At 41.4% G+C, this 22,412-nt stretch overlaps 1 protein-coding gene across 1 annotated transcript in view; it reads left to right on the plus strand.

The window, feature by feature from the left end:
- Window positions 1-1,007: 1,007 nt before the first annotated feature.
- Window positions 1,008-22,412, plus strand: part of LOC101944417 (S-adenosylmethionine synthase-like) — a 29,861-nt gene continuing 8,456 nt past the window's right edge. Inside the window, exons 1-7 of the mRNA XM_065549801.1 lie at window positions 1,008-1,236; window positions 4,858-4,935; window positions 10,897-11,019; window positions 11,966-12,078; window positions 12,816-12,959; window positions 16,257-16,475; window positions 17,822-18,004. Coding sequence (XP_065405873.1) covers window positions 1,164-1,236; window positions 4,858-4,935; window positions 10,897-11,019; window positions 11,966-12,078; window positions 12,816-12,959; window positions 16,257-16,475; window positions 17,822-18,004 — 933 coding nt within the window. The 5' untranslated portion in view covers window positions 1,008-1,163. The remainder of the gene's footprint in view (window positions 1,237-4,857; window positions 4,936-10,896; window positions 11,020-11,965; window positions 12,079-12,815; window positions 12,960-16,256; window positions 16,476-17,821; window positions 18,005-22,412) is intronic.

Here is a 22,412-nt window from a genome sequence, read left to right on the forward strand (position 1 = left end):
TTGGGGGAATCCCGGGCCAGACACCCTGGACTCCCTGTTCCAGTCCCGCCCCCCCCAAGCAGACTGCCCAGCTTCCAGTGACCTGACCTTAGACACCCCCATTGCTCCGCCTGGTCTTTGTTTCACTTCCCAGGCAAAGTGTCACCTGGTCGCATCCCCCTCCTGGGTCTCAAGTTACAAAGGGCACCAGCCATAGCCTATGTGCAGGTAGCTGAGCAGCCTTACCTGCCCCCGAGGGTCTCAGCCACAGTCACACACCCTTATCCCACCACCTGGGCATTGGTGCAGCACCCAGGGAAACTGAGGCACACACCGTATTCATGCAAAACAGTAAAACTCACATAGGCTTAACAGTAAGACTTATATAGGCTCACATACAACATAACAAGGGAGAATCCCCACTTTGTCACAGTCCCATTGTTGAGGGATTGCTGATACTCAGCCAGTTGTCTTTCCCAGTGACCCCAAAATAACCTGGTATATTGTCACCTTTTAATTATCTCATTTCTCACTCAGCGAGTGACTCAAATACAATACTGGTAAGGTACAATACAGTTACCATCTGTAGGTTATTAGAAAAAGAATAAAACTGTTTATAATTTTTAATGGTTGTTTTTTTCCTCCCAAATACAGAATATTGTTCTATAAAATTCATTATTGAAGTAAAATACAATGTTTGGACACTATACTGCTCAAAGAGAAAAGTCTATTTTCCCCTCATGCTTACATGACAAAAAAAAATCTGCATGCTGCCTCTTTACAATCTCCAAATGTTTCACTTAATATCACTTGTGCCCATTTTAGAGGAAAGAATAGGACCTAAAGTTGAGATAGGGATGTGCAAAGCACCCGGCACTGGCCTGACTCTGTTCCTATTGAAGTTATTGCTAAAACTCCCATTGAAGTCAGTGGGAGAAGAGAGCATCAAACACAAAAGGCTTTTGAAAATCCCCTCCTTGTTGTCAGAAGCAGTTCTCTGTATCTTCCTCTAGGAGCAATCTAAATCTATTGAACTTCTGACTAGTGACCACACAGAAACAATTACATCAGCTATTTGCGTAGATAAGTTAACCTTTTCCCCACAACTTTCTCTCTGTGTTTCCTCTGAAATCTAGTTTGCTGCAGATTTTCCTTGCCTACAGACTCTCTAAAGATACTAAACCATGTCAAGCAACACTTCAAAAAAAGAGAAGATATTTCTCTTTACCTCAGAGTCTGTTGCAGAAGGACATTCTGGTAAGTAAAAAATGTCAAGTCTTTCCTTTTATCAGCTAGATGCATGGAAGAACATGTTCCGCAACTTGATCTGGTTTGGTTTTCTGACCTAGAGAAAAACAAGAACCAGTCACGGTGTATATTTAGCCATTCAGAACAAATTTTCTCTGTTGGGAAAAGTTTGTCTTCTTTTTGTTTAGCATTCAGTATAATTAATATAGGTTTGATCAAAATTGAATAGAATCTCATTTTCAAGACTTACAAGGGGAAAAAAGCATTTTCTATGTGGTGTTCTTAGAAGACTAGAAGTTACTGAATTTCACAGTTTAGCAATACCTTCAGCAATTGCCCAGTGCCCCAGGACTTCTGAATTATTCAGTGCACTGGTGATGAGCAGCAATGCCCATTGGAGCTGTAGTTCAGACACTCTCTTACTGAATGCCTCATGCTGATCCCCTTAAGACTAGTCTGTACTTGCCTTGAGCCATATAGGCTAATCCTAACCTCTTAGTAGGGCTCCAGTTGAAGGGCAAAATGTTGTCAATACTTGCTGTTTATTAAGTTCAACTGCTTTTCACACAGCTTTCTCCCCCCCCCCCTCCCAGATTTATTTGGAAGCCTTCTTAAGTGAGCTTGACTCATTAAGGGGAGAGAGGCTCCTACTGTTTATCGAGGCAGTCTGAGTCTTTAACAGGAGCCTCGGTCCCTTAGATTGGCAGTAAAGCAGCATTATATTTTTAAACACTTGGATGAGAAAACTCAAAGCTAAGGCTGTGATAATACCATGAACGATGTCTGCTGCCTTTTCTAACAAAATGTAAGGCAGGGTAGAATGTACTTTGTTGCGGGCGGGATTGGGTGGGCAAAACAGACTGCGGTAATTTGTGGGAAAACACTACATTTCTTGACAGTTTGTCATAAATAGCATTTCAGCAATGTAAAGCAAGTGTTCCTTTTTTGTAGTGAAGGTTTTTAATACTTAACTTTAAGTGAGGGCTAGAAAGAGATTTGATGTCTATTATAACAGGGTTTAAAGTATTTTCTACATGGTTTAAGCAAGATTTGTTTTATTCCTTTTGTGGTAAAAATTGTGTCTGAATTCCATTAATATATTAACTGACTTTTTTTTTTTAATAGCACGGGGGAATCTGTCTCTCTTGTGGGATTTGTGTGATCTAAGGGTTTTACAGATGGGAGCGGGATAAAAATGCAAGATACAATGCGGGGAGAGGTGGGAGTGGGTTTTGCGGGGCAGAATGGGAGCGGGATTTTAAAAATAATGCCACACAGGGCTCTAGCCTGGAAAAGGGAGCCCTGGAAACCACTGGAGGGTGGCACCTTTATGTGGCAGGTGCTGTTTTTAGTGTTCAGTACATGCAAGTAGCTGGAACAGCTACAAAAGCACGTGGTTTATGGAGACTTCTAGTGGGGAGAAAGCCATGAAACACTGCTCCCTACAGTCTGCTTTCTCTCTTGGCTCCTCTCCTCCTGCATAAAGAGAGGAGAAGATGAGGCCCCCAGAGGTTTTGGTGGCCTTGCTGTCTGTATTGTTTCATTCCATAGCAATGTAGAATGCATCTTAGGATAGCTAACATCCTGAAAGAACAAAGTCTGCTGCTAGCTAGAAAACATTCTTTCATCTCTTCAGATTAGAGGCAAATAATTCATTGAGTGAATTTCACCTTCACATATTGATGTCAGATAACAACATTTTCAAACTTGGTCATATCTTCATTAACTGCTTAGCGATTATCTCTTGTCCGCCAGCTCACCCTGGCTGATTGACTTACGTAACTGACAAAGTTCTGATCCTACAAGTAAGTACGCTAGCATGGAGTCTGAATAAGACTCTGAATGGGTGCAGAAGTCCACGCCCGCGCACTTCCTTGCAGGAAACAGCAAATTGTAAGTTTTACAACTGACTAGCAAAGGAAAATAATTAGCCTTTGATCAATAGTCAGTCACACTTACTCGATTTTCATGAGTATTTGCATTGGTAAAGCACTAGCACAAGATCATTCATGGAAAGCAAATATGAAAAGATCAAAACGCTGAAATTCACTTTCCTGTTGCAGCTACAGAATATGTTCACTCAACCACAGAACTATTGTTCACCGAACTGAAATGTACTTGTACCTCATATGCACCAACATAACAAGCCTGTGAGTGCTGACATAAAAATTATAAACCAAAGCGTCACTATATTTATGTGGCTCACAGATTCTTGGTGCTCTTCCTTTTCATTTTGGTCTGTTCTTAATTTGAACTTGAGTAATGGTGATAAGCATTAAGGCCCAGATTTTAAAAGATATTTAAATGCTTAAAGATGCAGGTAGGTTCCTAATGAGATTTTTCAGAAGCATCAATAGGACTTTGGGTGCCTAGGTGCTTTGAAGAAACCCCATTGCACATCTATCTGCATGCTTAGGCACTTAAATACTTAAAAAAAATCTGGCCCTATGTTTCTAGTAATTCAAGTAAAGCCGGAAGTAACATTAAAATGTCAAGTTGTGATTTTTTCAGCATAAATACATACTTCTTTGTTTGCATGGTACTCAGTCCAAATGCTTGCTGACTTTAAGTCCCTGGTGTAGGTTGGGCTCACCCTCTGAATCTTAAGTCACTGCTTCACTGTCACAGAAAAAAATACTGTTGCTGTGCATAGTTGTTAGCTTTGCTCCAAATATTAGGGGCACGTAAACTCTCTGGTTGAAATTAATGTCCTTAAATCGCTGCCCTGTTTGCAGATGAAGACAGGGAGAAAATAATTTTATCTTATGAATATTAAGTCCTGCTTACTTCAACACCTGGCTATAATCACATCACAGCCTGTTTATCTTCTCTTCAAATTCCATATTTGCTTGCCTTAGAAGAGCTCTGAAAAGAGAGGAATTGTTTTTCACATTAAATGGAAGTTTGAAAATAAAATTTTCAACAAACTTAATTGGCTCAGGTCTCTGCTGACACACAGTACAGATTTTTGGATCTAATCTGTCTTTCCATAGGCTCAATGCACTGCTCTAATAAATTACATGTTTATAAACAATCTATTATAGTATTTTTCTTTAACATTTTCTTCTAGTTCTGATCTAGTTACAGCTCACCTTTTTGTCCAGATTATTTGTACAGTGATAATGCTTAAAAGTTAATCTCCAGTAAGCATTGGGTATCCTAGAGTATTAGACACTGTACAAAGTAAAATATAGTCCTTGTCCCAAAGATTAGCTACCATTTGATTCAATACCTTTTTCAGTGGCTGTGGAGTTTTTCCCTGAAACTAAGTTTTCAGACCATTTTAACAGAAGGCTATTTCCCCTCCTGGTGATTCATTATAACTTGGGGCGCCTAAGGTACTGGAAGATGGCAGGGATGTGTCTGCTGTTGTGGACTGGAGGGGGAGGAAAAAGTAAAGGCATAAATCCATTTCTGTGTATTTGGTTGCCAAACTTGCATCTAGGCAGGTACTTAAAAACTAGAACTCTAATTTCCATTGGGAAGGAAATTCTGTTTGTGCATCTCCTTCTTTGTGGTGCCTACCTGATGCTCTTAGTACCTGGCATACTTCTGGAGATCATGTTTGTGTTATGTTTTAAAAATATTTATTACAGGGAACAACTAAATAATATATTACTTTTTGCCTAGATAAAATGTGTGATCAGATCAGCGATGCTGTCCTTGATGCCCATATCAGAGTTGATCCAGATGCTAAGGTTGCTTGTGGTAAGTACTTTTTTCTGATTAAGAAAAAATAAATTTAAAAGAGTAAAATAAATAATACTCTACATTTGCATAGCTTTACATTCAAAGATTTATTTATTAGATGGCCAAAAAGCCACGAGTCCATAATCAAGAAAGAAGACAACTTTGGCTAAAAGCCCAAATGGGTTCAGTGTTAAGTGAAAGCAATAGTTAGAAATTAAAAAAGGAATATATACCAAATGGAGAAGGAGGAAATAGCACTGGATATAAAATAGAAGTTCTGAAGTGTAGAAATTTGATAAAGGAAGCTAAAGACACCAGAGAAAAATCCAAAGCTGGCAGGACTAAGGACAATAAAGAGTTGAAGTATATTGGGGGGGGGGGAGGGAATGTGTTCAATAAATATTTCTGGGGGTTTTTTGTAAAGAACCATGATGATATACTTGTATCACATGAGGATGATGAAGTATTTTCCAGTCTATTAGTAACTGAGGATGACATTAGACAACATCTGCTAGGGATAAATATTTTAAAATCAGCAGGCCCCGATAACTTGCACCTACAAGTCCTAAAAGAATTGGATGAGGAGATCCCTGGCTTGATTGTGTTAATTCTTAATAAATCTTGGAATACCAAGGAAATTCCAGAAGACTGGAAGAGTAGTGATGTGCCAGTATTCAAAAAGGGCAAGCAGGATGTTCCAAGGTGTCTCAGGTTGATTACCCTGACATCAATCCTGGGGAAAATAATGGAAAAGCTGATACAGGAATCAGTGAACAATTAAAGGATAGCAGTATAATTAGTGCTAGTCAATGTGGTTTTATGGAAAATAAGTCTTGTTTTATTCTTTGAGATTACAAGTTTGGTTGATAAAGGTAACTTTGTGGATGTAATAAATGTAGTGGGTTTTTTTTATCAGACATTTAACATAGTGCTGCATGATATTCTGATTCAACGTTAGCATTATACAGTATCAATAGAGCATACATGATGTGGATTAAAAACTGGCTAACTGACATATCTCAAAGTAGTTGTCAAAGAGGAGTTTGTGAATGGGTTTGTTTCTTGTGGGGTTCTGCATCTATTCTAGACGTGAGGCTATTCAAACTTTGAATCAGTGATCTAGAAGTAAGTATAAAATCACTGCCGATTAAATTTGTAGGTAACACGAAGACTGACCAAGCGGTAAATAATGAGGAGGCCAGGGTAGTCATATAGATTGATCTGGATCCCTTGGTAAGCTGGGCCCACTCAAACATAATTTGTTTTAATACAGACAAATGCCAGGATATATATCTAGGACGAAGGAATGCAGGCCGTACCTGTAGAAGAGGGACTGTACCTTGGACATCAGTGACTTTGAAAAGAATGCAGGGGTCATAGTGGACAAGCAACTCAACAGGAGCCCCGAGTTTGATGTTGTGACAAAAGGGGCTAATGCAGTGGTATAAACAGGAGAGTACTCAGTTGGGAGTTGATTTTACCTCCGTATACAGCATTTGTGAGACCAATGTGAGAATACTGCATCCAGTTCTGGTGTCAACAAATTAAAAAGGATATTGCAAAATTGGAGAGGGTGCAGAGAAGCCACAAAGTGAACTGAGGACTGGAGAAAATGCCGAACAGACTTAAGGAACTCTATCTATTTTGCTCATCAGAAATAAGATTGAGATATGACTTGATTACAGTATATAAGTACCTTCATAGGGAGAAAATAGCAGGTACTACAGGGCTCTTTAATCTAGAAAAGAGAGGCATAACAAGACCCAGTAGCTGAAGCCAGACAAATTCAAATTAGAAATAAGGCACAGTGCTTTAACAGAGAGGGTAATTAACCATGAGAACAAACTACGAAGGGCAGTGTTGGATTCTCCATCTCTTGATGTCTTCAAATCAAGACTGGGTGCCTTTCTGGAAGATATGCCTTAGCCAAACACAAGTTACTGGGCTCAGTGTAGGGATAATGGAGTGAAATGTAATGGTCTGTGATATACAGGAGGTCAGACTAAATGATCTAATGGTCTCTTCTGGCCTTAAACTCTATGAATCTGTGGAGGATCTCAAAGCAATATATGTACACAAGTTAATCTTAACCTCTCTGTTACACAGCTATTAATTTCATTTTACAGATCTGTTAAAGCTAGCTATATAGGTGAAAAGTTACTGGGTGAAAATGTAGTTTTGAAGGCCTCAATTTCACTTTCCATGAAGTTTCATGAACCAGTTCTTTTTGCAAATGGGCTCTGAAATTGTCTTCCAGCACCACCTTAATCTGAGACAGACATCTGCTTCATCCAAGTACTGATGACACGGTGGTAGCAGTAAATCCAGACTGAAGATGCTGCCACAGATTGAAGGAGGATAGCTCAGGAGATGGAATAGCTATTCTACTATTTTTTTCTAGGTTCAAGTGCAGCAAAATCTCACTTGAATCAAAATCATTTTAGGGCATCCATTTAATCAGAAATCGGAGATGAGAATCACTGGAGTGTGCTGCTAATCTATAAACCTCTAGACAGCTAAGGCTTCCCAGAGAATCCAAGAGATATTGTCTGAAACTGAAGTTCACAAGACTCTCCTTGGGAGTCTGAAACATCTGTGTAGACAACACCTCTGATACAATTATGCAAAACCTCTGACGTTTTTGGATTCATCCAGGCCACTAAGGGATTTGGTCACCATCTACCTTGAGTCTGGGAGTCGCCCACTGCTAGTTCTCTGGTGGCAACAAAGGAGGTGACCCACACCCAAATGGGCAGTATGCGACCATCACGAGCCATTGACCAGCAGGGGAATTGTAAAGAAGAGATTTACAATTCTGTAAGAGACAGTTGCGCAAGCACCACACAATGGGGATTGCTCAACTCTATGACTCAGCTAGGACCATCAGGACATGTCTGGGCCAGTATCTTTCCTGGGACGTGAATAAAGAGTATAAAATAAGGGACAGTGGCATCATGAGACTACTTCTCTCCTCCCCCACCTACAGGGAAGGCAACAATAATGATGGGAAGACAAAGACTTCAAACTGAGAAGGAAATTCAGCTTGTGTATTAAGATATGTAACCTGCTTGCGACATCCTGTGGGCTGGGAAAAGCTGTTTGATTCAAATCCTCCTTAGTCTAATAGAGTTTAGGATTTAGACTGTGATTTTACTTTGTATTTCTTAGGTAACTGTCTTTGACCTTTATGCCTACCACTTATACTCACTTAAAATCTGTCTTTCTGTAGTTAATGAACTTATTTTAATGTTTTATCTTTACCAGTGAGTTTGTCTAAATTCATGGGGAATTTGCTCAGATTACAAAGGCTGGTGCACATCCACTATTCTTTGATGAAGTGGCAAACTAATTAATGAACCTGCATTGTTCAAGAGAAGGTCTTAAGCAGTGTAAAACAGTACATTTCTGGGGTGCAAGGCTGGGGGAATTTGCTGGTGTTTCTCTGTGTACGGTTCGTGAGTGGCTTAGAGAGCATTCATGTAATTTAGCTGGGCATTTCCCTGCATGTTTTTAACTAAGTGACCACAGCACCTGAAGAGGTTTGCTGCTAGTCACTAACAAAGCATTGGAAGAGACAGCCCAGGCTGGAGAGTTAAGGGGGCACGGTCCCACAGTTCCAGGTTGTACCCCAGGTATCCCATCACAGCTTCACCCTGGTTTTGCCCAAAGTGATTACTCCTTGCAGACTGACCTTAGTATCTTTCCAGCCCTGAATTCACCCCAAAATTGTCCCACTGCAGAGATCCTCATAGAGAAAGTGGTGTTTGCTGCCTCTACAGGGACAGTAAAACACTCCAACTTGCTAGCTTGCTAGAAGCACACACTTTACTGAACTTACACAGCACTGATGATTTATAATGAAAGCAAAGCAAGTTTATTAACCAAAGAACATGGATTAAGTGATACCAAATAAACAAGATAAAGGTAGAGCTGGTTACAAGCAAATAAAAGTGAAAATACGAATCTAAAAGTCTAAAACTTAATCTAGCAAGATACACAGTCTTTGTTCAAGGCAGTTTCTCTCATCCACAGTCACCTTTCCAGCTTTTGCTGGCCAGGACTCAGAGAGATCAAGTCATGTGGTTTCTTTGTCTCCTGAGGTAAAGGATAAAGATGGAATCTCTCTCTGTTCCTTATATCCCTGAAGGGATGTCTTAGGGTACGTCTTCACTACCCGCCGTATCGGCGGGTAGCAATCGATTTATCCGGGATCGATATATCGCGTCTCGTTAAGACGCGATATATCGATCCCCGAACGTGCTCACCGTCGACTCCGGAACTCCACCAGAGCGAGCGGCGGTAGCGCAGTCGACGGGGGAGTCGCGGCCATCGATCCCGCGCCGTCTGGACCCCAGGTAATTCGATCCAAGATACTTCGACTTCAGCTACGCTATTCGCGTAGCTGAAGTTGCGTATCTTGGATCGATCCGCCCCCCCCCCCCCCCCCCAGTGTAGACCAGCCCTAAGTCTTACAAGTCAGAAAGGCCTCCTGGGAATTCAGTCTCCTATGTCTCTCTGGGGTGCAGGTAGGGTGACCAGATGTCCTGAGTTTATAGGGACAGTCCCGATATTTGGGGCTTTTTCTTCTATAGACTCCTATTATGCTCCACCCCCGTCCCGGTTTTTCACACTTGCTATCTGGTCACCCTAGGTGTAGGAGCCATGTTAATTCTCTCTCTCTCCAGTTCAGGATCAGAATAAACCCCACTGGTTTAGCTTGATGGCTCTGTGTATTGCTAATATGGAAATTAAGGTAAACCCACATTTCTTTGTCTAGGACAGACCTGTGTATCACCTGGGCTAGGCTGTCTGGCTGTAAACATGTTCCAGTAACATCATACTGAGGGAATTCATAATTGCGCATATAACGTTAACACATGCATTTTGCAATGATATTAATAATCAGCATCTTACTAGCTTTCATATACCTCACAAGGCTTATTTTGTACACTTATTATTGCAGAAGTGCAAAGGGTGTGAGTACAGGGGTGCAGAGGTATTGTTTGGACTCAATGATTTTGGTTGGTTTGTTTTTTGTTTTGAGGGCGAGGAGCAGCTGCAGGCTTTCATTTGATTGTGTTTTAACTTTAGACAAAGGTGCCTGCAGCTCAGGACAGCCACTTTGTTGTGCGTACTGTAAATTGAGAGACTGTATTGTAGTAGCACCTGGGGGGTCTCACTTAGAATCTGAGCTTGCTGGGCTTGCCACTGTAGACACTAAGGTCCAGATTTTTAAAGGTATTTAGGTGTTGCTGCAATCAGCGCTACAATGTCTAACTGATTTAGGAGCCTAAATCCTCTTTTCAAAAGGGATTTAAGCACTTGGGAGCCCAATTCCCATAGACTGTCAATGGCATTTTGGCTCCTAAGTGACTAGGTGTTGCAACATTCTGCGCAGCAATTGGCTAAATACCATTAGAAATCTGGGCCTAAGATTATTCCTGCCCCCAAAGTTTATAGTCTAAACCAAGATAAGAGGCATCAAGTGGGTGCAACAGGCAATTGGAAGGGAACAGTCACAGGGTCACACTTCAAAGTGCTATAAATTGCCTCCTTGGTCTGCTGGACAGCCAGACGTCATGGCAACTGGCACTTGATGGAGTACAGAGCCATTCTGATGATGCTCCCTCTTTACTGAGAACTCTCCCCATGTCCAGGGCCAGGAGGAACTGGCTTTGCACCACCAGGGAAATTCACTAAGGGAATCTCAGGTGGCTAGAACAGTATAAAGCAACTGGAGTAGACAGGAGGATCCATCCCACGCTGTTGCAAAGGACAAGAGTCTGTGATTGGTATCAAGACAGGTTTAAAAATTAGGCCAAACTTAAGACTTATTTACTGAAGCAATTCCACAACGTGTTCCGTCCAGTCAGCCTCAAACTGTACTATACAGTTGCTTCTAGGACCAAATACTCTTTCAAAAGCCTATACACATAGCGAGAACTTTCATACTACTGTAATGTTATTTCAACTCTACAGAATGTGTGGCCAAAACGGGGATGATCTTGCTCTGTGGAGAGATCACTTCCAAAGCTGTAGTGGATTACCAGCAAATTGTGCGAGAGACCCTCAAGAGGATAGGCTATGATGACTCTTCAAAAGGTGAGTTATGTACTTGCTTCCTGGTTCATGGTCAGTTCTGATTACGTGCTGTCAAATTCCTCCGTAACAGTCCTCAGTGAAATAACATCATGGATGACTCCGATCCTGCAGGAGGAAAAAAGATAATATAATATGGATGTGTATTGGATGTGGCTTTGAGTCGACATGTCACTCAGAAATTGCTTGTTAGAAGTGCTGAACCCCCACCATTCCAATGAAGTAGCGGAGTTGGAGCTTGCACAAATGACAGGATGGTTAGGGATGGAATATGACTTGTCTGCAGGCAAATGGCTTATTATAAAAACAGGAGAACTGGTCTTCCTTGTATTTAGGTTTGAGTAAACTTTGAGACTTAAAGTTCATGCACAAGGGAATTCTTCAGTATTCCTACTAATGTAATTGCTACAAGGGGTTCCTACAGCAGTGAATCCCTTACGTGACTATTCTATGTCAGCATTTCCCTGAATTCGTCTCAAATATACTTTTGTCTAGTTTCATTAAGTGCCCTTTACAAGAGACAATGAATGAAAGCCCTGCTTCCTTTCACAACAGTCTTCAAACTTTCCTACTTAAATGACTTTAGGCATTGGCATTTGTCCACCAATAACAGAACATGGACAATGTCTTTGGTTGCTTGACCTATGGGATAGAATCTGACACCTCATGAAAAGCATGAGCTTCTACTAATTACCCTAAACGACCAGAATAGCTTGGGGACTGTAATGTGCAAATATTTATACATGGCCTACCCACTGGAGGTAGACAAAGCCAAGCTGCTGGCATAAGGTTAATTCCTACACTTTGTGTTTGTAACCCAAATACCTCAAATCTTCAGCCAACCTTTTTTGACCTATCTGTGAAGTAACGCTTTTATAGCTGACTTATTTCTGAAAACAAACAAAAGAAGAATATTGTGGTATCATTCGCATCCACTTCTCTTCACCAGGATTAGACTACAAGACTTGTACAGTGCTGGTAGCTCTAGAACAACAGTGTGAAGAAATCAAACATGCCGTCTCCCATGGCAAGAGTGAAGATGACATTGGAGCTGGGGACCAGGTAAAGTGTCTTTATTTTAAACATTTAGAGCCCAGTCCAATATACATTTAAAAAAAAAACTATACAGTATACATGGTAGATAATTAAAGCATGTGGGTTTGAACTAAATATTGTGTACATGATTAATAACAAGGCCAAGAAAACCTGGCACGTATTGGTTTCAACAAGTGCTGCCTGCACATATCCAATGACTCTAAAGGCTAAAGCTACAATTAAACTTTTTGTTATGGCAGGTGTCATCAGGTGGCGCTGTTAGTCTTTCAAGGTCTTAGTGTGAGCAAATTTTGATTCTTAAAAGGATATGCTATGGTGTTTTGGGTTATGGATGGTTGTGTGTACAGGTAGCTTTGGGGGAGGGGAGTGGAGCTGTGCAAACAACAGGAGTTAGTTCTTTTTCTTGGTTTCAGAGTAGCAGCCTATATCCGCAAAAAGAACAGGAGTACTTGTGGCACCTTAGAGACTAACAAATTTATTTGAGCATAAGCTTTCGTGGTCTCTGATTAGAGTGGGTTCTTGATGAGAAGGAGTTATTTCTTGGGAACCAGGCAATGCTGTTGGTCTGAGATTCCTGGAAGAAGGGATTACACTGGTCGGCTGTTTGATTTCAAGGGTGGTGTATGTGTAAAGAAGCAAGTGACACTGCACCCAGACTCCATGTCACAGATGCCTCTTCCCATGAACAGAAATGGAAATAAGTGCCTTGGAATTATGTTTTCTTTTCTATTGCCTCAATGCAGGGTTTGATGTTTGGTTATGCCACTGATGAAACTGAAGAATGCATGCCTCTAACAATCCTACTTGCACACAAACTTAATGCAAAGATTAAAGCCCTGGAGAGGAATGGAACATGGCCCTGGATTAGACCAGATGGGAAAACGCAGGTTAGTAAATAATAGCGATTATAAATCAGATTTTAAAAGGGCTCTGCCCCTTAACTTGCACAATTGATTTTAGACCCGATTCACGTTCTTCAAGAAATGAAGGAACAGCTGGTGTGGCAGAGGCATGAATTCTGTGTGCTTGAATGGATTAGATTAGACAGGCCAGGAGATGGCATTTTCATATCCACTGCACAGATGGCCTGGTCCACGCTGTCCTGCCAGTGCCTCAGTCATGACTCTTGGGACCCACATAAGGAGTGAGAGGAACATATCTGTCTCCTTGGACACTAACATGATCAGTTAGTACCAGCTAGGATGGTGCTTTTTGTGGTATGGACACGTTTTGGGAGGCAACTGGACTGGGACAACCCACTTACTTCTCTCAGGCCCCCAGATCTTTTAGTCAGTGCTGCCACAGGCTACATTTGAAGCAATGACCTAGAAGTAAGAGGCTGCATATCTGGTTAGTCATCCCCTTAGCCTTCCAGTACTGTCATGAGTGGGTTTGCTAACTGAGTGGTTAGAGTTACATTTTCTCCCTAGTCAGACAGTTAACGTACATATGTTCTCACAAGGCAGAGGAGAACTGAATGGGGGGTGGGAATCGGAAGTATGGGGAATTGTTGGAGGAGAGGGCGGATTATGTTTAACTTCACTGGCTCAGTGGTGGTGAGTTAAGTTGCATTGTACTATTGCACTTTGGGATATTACTGGGGATGTATTGTTGTCAAAGGTTAAGAAAATCATATGGATACATGACCTTTTTAGCACTTGAATCAATCCAAAAATTGGTTTGGCAGGTTTCTTTCTTGTTATGAGAAAGTGTTGGCATGTAGGCACTCATATACGTGCAAACCGCAGGTAAGGGAAGGATGCAGGTAATAGATGACAAAGGAATTTTGGTAAGAGACTGGTCTTTATTTCCTGAGCAATCACCTGACTTAGGTCAGGGTTTCACTAATGTCTTATTTAGGGCTGTCAAGCGATTAAAAACATTAATTGCGATTAATTGTGCAAATAATCGTACTGTTAAACAATAATAGGATACCATTTATTTAAATATTTTTTGGATCTTTTCTACATTTTCAAATATACTGAGTTCAATTACAACACAGAATACAAAGTGTACAGCGCTCACTTTATATTTCTTTTTTATTACAAGCTCTTTATCATGAAAGTTGAATTTACAAACGTAGAATTATGTACAAAAAACCCTGCATTCAAAAATAAAACAATGTAAAACTTTAAAGCCTACAAGTCCACTCAGTCCTACTTCTTGTTCAGCCAATCGCTATGACAAACAAGTTTGCTTACATTTGCAGGAGATAATGCTTCCCAGTTCTTGTTTACAATGTTACCTGAAAGTGAGAACAGGCGTTCGCATAGCACTGTTGTAGCCAGCATCGCAAGATATTTACGTGCCAGATATGCTAAAGATTCATATGTCCCTTCATGCTTCAACCACCATTCCAGAGGACGTGCGTCTGTGCTGATGACGGGTTCTGCTCGATAATGATCCAAAGCAGTGAAGACCAACGCAAATTCACTTTCATCATCTGAGTCAGATGCCACCAGCAGAAGGTTGATTTTTTTTTTTTTTTTGGTGGTTTGGGTTGTGTAGTTTCTGCATCGGAGTGTTGCTCTTTTAAGACTTCTGAAAGCATGCTCCACACCTCGTCCCTCTCAGATCTTGGAAGGCACTTCAGATTCTTAAACCTTGGGTTGAGTGCTGTAGCTATATTTAGAAATCTCCCATTGGTACCTTCTTTTTGTTTTGTCGAATCTGCAGTGAAAGTGTTCTTAAAACGAACAACATATGCTGGGTCATCCAAGACTGCTATAATATGAAATATATGGTAGAATGTGGGTAAAACGGAGCCAGAGACATACTATTCTCCCCCAAGGAGTTCAGTCAAAATTTTATTAACCTGTTATTTTTTTAACGAGCATCATCAGCATGGAAGCATGTCCTCTGGAATGATAGCCGAAGCATGAAGGAGCATACAAATGTTTAGCATATCTGGCATGTAAATACCTTACACCGCCCGCCACAAAAGTGCCATGCGAACGCCTGTTCTCACTTTCAGGTGACATTGTAAATAAGAAGCCGGCAGCATTATCTCCCGTAAATGTAAACAAACTTGTTTGTCTTAGTGATTGACTGAATAAGAAGTAGGACTGAGTGGACTTGTAGGCTCTAAAGTTTCACATTATTTTGTTTTTGAGTGCAGTTATGTAACAAAAAAATCTACATTTGTAAGTTGCACTTTCATGATAAAGAGATTGCACTACAATACTTGTATGAGGTTAATTGAAAAATATTATTTCTTTGGTTATCATTTTTCCAGTGAAAATATTTGTAATAAAAATAATAATATAAAGTGAGCACCGTACACGTTGTGTTCTGTGTTGTAATTTAAATCAACATATTTGAAAATGTAGAAAAACATCCAAAAATAGTTAATAAATTTCAGTTGGTATTCTGTTGTTTAACAGTGGGGTTAAAACTGCGATTAAACACGATTAATTTTTTTAATTGCAATTAATTTTTTTGAGTTAATCGCATGAGTTAACTGCGATTAATCGACAGCCCAAGTCTTATTCCACTGTCATAAGGCAGGAGTCAGTAGCCACGAACTCCAGCACCTACCCCTAAATTTGAATCGGGTCACACTGATCACTGCCATATATCACCAATGATTAGAGTCTACAAACTGTAACTAGGAAGAAGCAGTGGAAGTAAGGCAAAGCAGACATGTAGGCAAAATTCCAAGAGGTCGCTAAGCATTTGCAACTTGGTTTGACTTCAGTGTGAAATGCTGGTGTACAGCACCTCCTGCAGTTTGATGTTTAGAATTAACTTCTTCCAAAAAGGGTAATTTAACCATAGCTGGAGCTTCAGTATTTTAAGTTCCTTTCCCTTTGCACTTTAGCCTGCCCCATCTATGAATGACCTTAATGCTTGTTGGCTGGGATCTCAAGCTCTTGTTTTTCATTATAATTACTTTGTTTCTCTGTAGCCAACTAGAGATGAGCATATGCTTCTGAAGTGGTCCTTCTTTATTTTAATTAGATAGTGGTTATTTTTGGCCTCTTTGAGGTCTTTATTTCCATCAATCGTTTTTCAGCGTCACCAGTAATAATCTAGCATCCAGTCCTTTTTCTAATCGGATTTCACCAAATTCTATTCCTTCTGCTATTAGAGGGAAATATGAAGTTGTTTTAATTGTCCATTTGGGTTTGATGCCCCTCCTGGTCAGGGAATATTGGATTTGAATTTCCATGGCTGATTTTCAGGTCACAATGGAATACAAGGAAAAGGATGGAGCAGTGGAGCCCATCCGTGTACACACATTGGTGATCTCTGTACATCATGCACCCGATATGTCTGTACAACAAATGCGGAAAGAACTAATGGAAAAAGTTGTCAAAGAAGTTATTCCAGCAAAATATCTAGATGAGAACACAATCTATCATCTCCTTCCGAGTGAAGTGTTTATAGAAGGTGGTCCTAAGGTATGGTACTTTGAAAGATTTTTAATATAAATAGACTGATATTACATTCTGCAATGTCCTTTCTAAATGTTCTATCTCAAAACAATTAAATGTACTGTTTTAGTGAAACAATACAAGTCTCAACTACATTTTTAAGGAAATGTGGTCACCTCTGCTTATACTCGGTCATCAGGAGGATGTGAGGAAGCTGGCATCCAAACTGATCCTATAATTGTTTGGCCAATCAAGAGTGGATATGTAGAGATTCTTGAATCTTTATCAATGACAAAATATACTTCAGTCATTACAGAAAGTTGAACATTATGTTAAACAAACAGGCTCTTAAATTACTTGCTAAAATTCTTGACTCTAAGCACTTGAGTTGATTTCACAATATCTATAATGCTTAGCACTTAGAGTAATTTGTATGGTTAATGCTATCCGGATGGCTATGCAATTTAAGATTGAGACACAATGTATTAATCCTCATCGTACATCAGAACCTGGAATTAGTTCAGTGTTTCAGTTACCCACACTGAGCAAGATTTTGGTTGGCCCTTCCATGGGCGTGCACTAGGGAGAAGAAAATAAAAAACCTCTTCCCTACCTTATACAAGTGGTGTAACAAATGGCCAAATTCAAGTGAGTACCGGACTGCCATAGAGATACTCCCCGCAGTGATAACAATTCCCCAGAGGGATTGGGGAGTAAATAATGTCAATGTTCCTTCCCCCTTTTCTCCAGGCATCTTGCTACATAGGTGGGAACTATGTGCACCTCTTAAACGGGGGGTTGAAGTTCATGCACCCCCCTGTGCACTGGATGGCACATGACCTGTGTTGGAGTGGTGCAGCTCCCACTGGGGCAGTGCCTACAAGGTACAATCTAGTCAATTGTGTACAGATTTCACTAGATAACTAAAGGCAAATCCTGACTAGCCTTTTGCCTTATTTAGTGAAGTTGAGTTTTACTGTAAACCACTCCTCTTTTCTCTTGAAAGGGTGAATAATCCCACCACGTGTCACTAAACATGTTCAGTGGCCAGCAGTTCCAACATTATGATCCATGCTGGATACGGGAAATGACAAAGGGAATAGGTTTTACTGTGTCTTTCAAAAACGGGCTGTGTTCATATCAATCTTTGAGAGTTACTACAGTACAAACTGTGGCACTTCCTACGTAAAATTCCACCTTACCCACGTAGGCTACATCAAATAACGGCCTAGAAAGAGACGCATAGCAACCCATTGATTGGGCTTATTTTGTTTCTGACATAATTACAAGCAATTAATCCATAGTGGTGTTGGAATTAATTTATACACAGAGCCTGGGTTTGTCAAGTCAACGTGTAATTGTTTGCCCTACAGGGGGATGCGGGACTGACCGGCCGAAAGATCATTGTTGATACCTATGGAGGCTGGGGAGCCCATGGTGGAGGTGCTTTCTCTGGGAAAGATCCTTCCAAAGCTGATCGCTCAGCAGCATATGCAGCTCGCTGGGTTGCAAAATCCCTAGTGAAAGCTGGTCTCTGTAGACGAGTATTGATCCAGGTAAGAAGGGCAAAATCAAGAGCAAGCATACCCTACTAAACACATTATAGGTAGTTCTCTCAGCAATCTCTATACTTCAGGCTGCCTAACACTTTGAATGATGAAACCATGTTTTCAGTTGCTTATACTTTTGCCAGAGTGAAACCATTTGGGTTGAAGTTTTTCATTCTGGGTGTAGGTTTCAGACTGAATTTTTTTGGCAAGTTTCAGCAAAAAATGTTCAGTTATTGCCAAGAATGAGGGTGAAGAAGAATGCTGTTTGGCCCATTTTAAATGCTTAGTTTTAACAAGAAGCTCTGGCACGTCAGTGATTTGGAGGAAGGGCTTGAAATTTGGTGGGGGTCACTCTCGTGTCAGTGTGCCTCCTGTGGTTCCCATGAAAACCCAAATGTGGACAAGTTACAAGCCTGTGAAAAATCACAGTTTGCACATCCTCAGTAGAGATGTTAGAGGCCGGCAGCTACATTTTATGAGGATTCCATCTGCACTGAGCATGCTCTATCCCCACATAGCTCCTGCATGCTGACTGGACTGTATATGTGCCATCCCCCGTGCCCGAGCTTGCTCCATTCCAGGGCCATGGTGGCTGAGCAGGATTTAGCTTGCAATGGCTTTTCTTGGCTGCTGGAGACCACTGTGGTGGCAGGTATTGGAACTGAGCAAGGAGACCCTCTTTCTATGTTCTTAATGCCCCCTACTGCCACCCGGAAAGCTTGGGGGAGGCAGCCTGATTACAGTGCAAAAGGATGAGAAGCAGAGGGAGGAGAGGAAGGCTGAAAGCAACAAAAGCTGTGGGATGGGGGTTGAAATAGTAGAAAACCAGGTCTGGAACAGGAGCTGAAGAAAAGGGGGACAGTCAACACGTTGGGGGCACAGCGACAGAGTCTGACCACTAGAGAGAACATCCTACCCCCAGAACCTGTAACTGAACCCAGAGCTGATTGCCCCACTTAAGAATCTACTACTGCAACGGAAGTCAATGGGAGCTCTGCTCTGAAAAATTAGCCCTTAAGCATCTGTAGCTGGGTTCCCAACATTAGTAAACATTGAAAATGTTGGCCTTAATCCATCCCAGTTTCTCCTCTGTGAAGATAAATGTATTTATGTTGGTGAAGCACTCAGATACTTCAGCGAGTAAACTTATGATTGTGTAACTAGTGCAGGCTTTGGAGGGCGGACAATAAATAAGGGTAAGATTATGTCACAGAAGTCATGGATTACGTGACTTTCGGAGACCTTTGTAACGTTTTCCAGCCTCGGCATGGTCAGCCGATGGGGGCCCTGGAGCTCTGAGTTACCAAGGGTGGCGGGGGGACCTGGAGCTCTCTGCTGCTACAGGTGGTGGAGGAGGCCCCCTGCAGCTCCCAGTCACCACTGACAATGGGTGTTGGACCCCACCTTCTGCAGTGGGTCTAGGCTCTCATCCCCCCCTGCTTGGGCTTCGGTTCTCCTTCCCCCTCCCCCTCTCCCAAATTTTGTCTTGGTTATTTTTAGCAAAAGTCAGACAGAGGTCATGGGCTTCTATGATTTTTTGTTCATTGCCCGTGACCTGTCCCTGACTTTTACTAAAAATAACCATGACAAAATCTTAACCTTAGCAATAAATAATGCTGGGGGTGGGGGGTGGGGAGGCGGGCGTACATAGAAAGATGAGGACAAAAGATTATTCACTAAGTGAGCACCATCCATCCTGTGCACTTTATTGGGCAGGGGTCCTGGGGGAAAAATCGTAAGTGATCATGGAATTAAAGAGTATCATAATGCATGTGCCCAGGGGGGCCGAATTAAGGTTGCTTGGGGATTTCCTAACTTGTACATGCTTGACGTCGCCATCATCACTTCAAACGTGATTTTTATACAATAGAACTCTATTGCAGTAGTAACACTGCATTCTTATATGGAGGAGACAAGAGTTGAATGAGTGCAGAGAAAAATATATGCACTCAGAGGCAAGAGCTTGGTCTCATTCCCTACACCTTGCATGCCTTGCCTCGTTTCTGTACAGTTACATTAAATTCTGTTTTCCTTCCTTATGCATGAATCCTTGGGGCCTGTAGCTTTTGGGTGGTGCTCTGTTGAGTTGCCTGACCCTCATACAGACTAATTAATTAATTAATTAATTAATGGAGATATCCTATCTCCTAGAACTGGAAGGGATCTTAAAAGGTCATCGAGTCCAGCCCCCTCCCTTCACTAGCAGGACCAAGTACTGATTTTGCCCCAGATCCCTAAGTGGCCCCCTCAAGGATTGAACTCACAACCCTGGGTTTAGCAGGCCAATGCTCAAACCACTATAAGGCCATGATTGGGCCCAAAACTAATACAAAACAAATAAAACATGATGATTGTCTAGGCAGCATGCAATATCAGCAAGTATGCATAATTGTGCTGGGTGACTGCTGTGTATCAGCTTTCATTCAGCACACTACATCCTCATATACATTAGAGGGCAGAGCTGTTCCACAGTTAAACTCTTGAGCTGAGATTTCATAGCACCCTTGGTTCCTGCAATGACCTGATAATGACTAATAATGACACAGCACCTAGAGGTCCCAATTAGGAACAGGGCCCTGTTGTGCTAGGCATTGTTACACACATGATAGGTAAAGGGTGAAGCGAGGGGAAAGAATGCAGCATTGGCCTAACATTCTTGACTTTAGTGGGAGTGCAGAAGGCCAATGCTACGTGCGTTTGAAAAGGCCACCCTCAATGAGGCAGGCGTCGGGGAAGGAGGAGAGGCAAGAGGGGATTAGTACATTGGAAACTAGGGCGACAGCCGATATTAACAGTAGAGGTAAAGGATGGTGATGGGGCGAGAGGATGGAGAAGAGCACAGAAGTACAACTGGCAGCTAAGGTCTTGTGAAGTCGTGGGTTGTTGGTACAAACAGTCAATCAGAGGAAGGAAATTATCAATAGACACTGAAATGAGTGTTATCACTGTCATGGGGCTGTTGAGTGTTGTAGTAAGAATCTCTGCCTGCTGAACTGACTCTGCTCTGGAAATTATTTCCATGCTAACCAACTTTTCTGGAAAATCAGTGCAATGTATAGAGACAAAGTACACTTAACTATTGTTCTGTCTGTGACAACTATCCCATAATTCCAGACACAATAGCTGCAACCGGTGCATCGCAGACACATAGCATGACAGAAGGCTCATGCTAGACAGAAATTCCATGTACAGGAATACATAAAGGTGCAATGATATAGGTGTACAAAGATCTAATAGTTTTGTAGGTTGCAATCAAACAATGTTATCACGGGAAAGTAAAGCACCAAAAGTGAGAAATTGCCAAACTCAAGGTTGCCCTTTTGCCTTGCTTTTTTACTTATGAAATATCAGGATTGTCAAATCAGTTTTTACATAAGAACGGCCATACTAGGTCAGACCAAAGGTCCATCTAGCCCAGTATCCTGTTTTCCGACAGTGGCCAATGCCAGGTGCTTCTGAGGGAATGAACCGAACAGGTAATCATCAACGGATCCATCCCCAGTTGCCCATTTCCCAGCTTCTGACAAACAGAGGCTAGGGACACCATCCTTGCCCATCCTGGCTAATAACCATTAATGGACTTAACCTCCATGAATTTATCCAGTTCTCTTTTAAACGCTGTTATAGTCCTAGCCTTCACAACCTCCTCAGGCAAGGAGTTCCACAAGTTAACTGTGTGTTGTGTGAAGAAGAACTTCCTTTTATTTGTTTTAAACCTGCTGCCTATTAATTTTATTTGGTGACCCCTAGTTCTTGTATTGTGGGAATAAGGAAATAACTTTTCCTTATCTACTTTCTCCACATCACTCATGATTTTATATACCTCTATCATATCCCCCCTTAGTCTCCTCTTTTCCAAGCTGAAAAGTCCTAGCCTCTTTAATCTCTCCTCATATGGGACCTGTTCCAAACCCCTAATCATTTTAGTTGCCCTTCTCTGAACCTTTTCTAGTGCCAGTATATCTTTTTTGAGATGAGGAGACCACATCTGTGTGCAGTATTCAAGATGTGGGCGTACCATCGATTTATATAAGGGCAATAAGATATTCTCCGTCTTATTCTCTATCCCCTTTTTAATGATTCCTAACATCCTGTTTGCTTTTTTGACCGCCTCTGCACACTGCGTGGACATCTTCAGAGAACTATGCACAATGACTCCAAGATCTTTTTCCTGATTCGTTGTAGCTAAATTAGCCCCCATCATATTGTATGTATAGTTGGGGTTATTTTTTCCAATGTGCATTACTTTACATTTATCCACATTATATTTCATTTGCCATTTTGTTGCCCAATCACTTAGTTTTGTGAGATCTTTTTGAAGTTCTTCACAGTCTGCTTTGGTCCTAACTATCTTGAGCAGTTTAGTATCATCTGCAAACTTTGCCACCTCACTTTTTACCCCTTTCTCCAGATC

This window comes from Chrysemys picta, chromosome 6, assembly GCF_011386835.1.
Source record: "Chrysemys picta bellii isolate R12L10 chromosome 6, ASM1138683v2, whole genome shotgun sequence".
Classification (NCBI taxonomy): domain Eukaryota; kingdom Metazoa; phylum Chordata; order Testudines; family Emydidae; genus Chrysemys; species Chrysemys picta.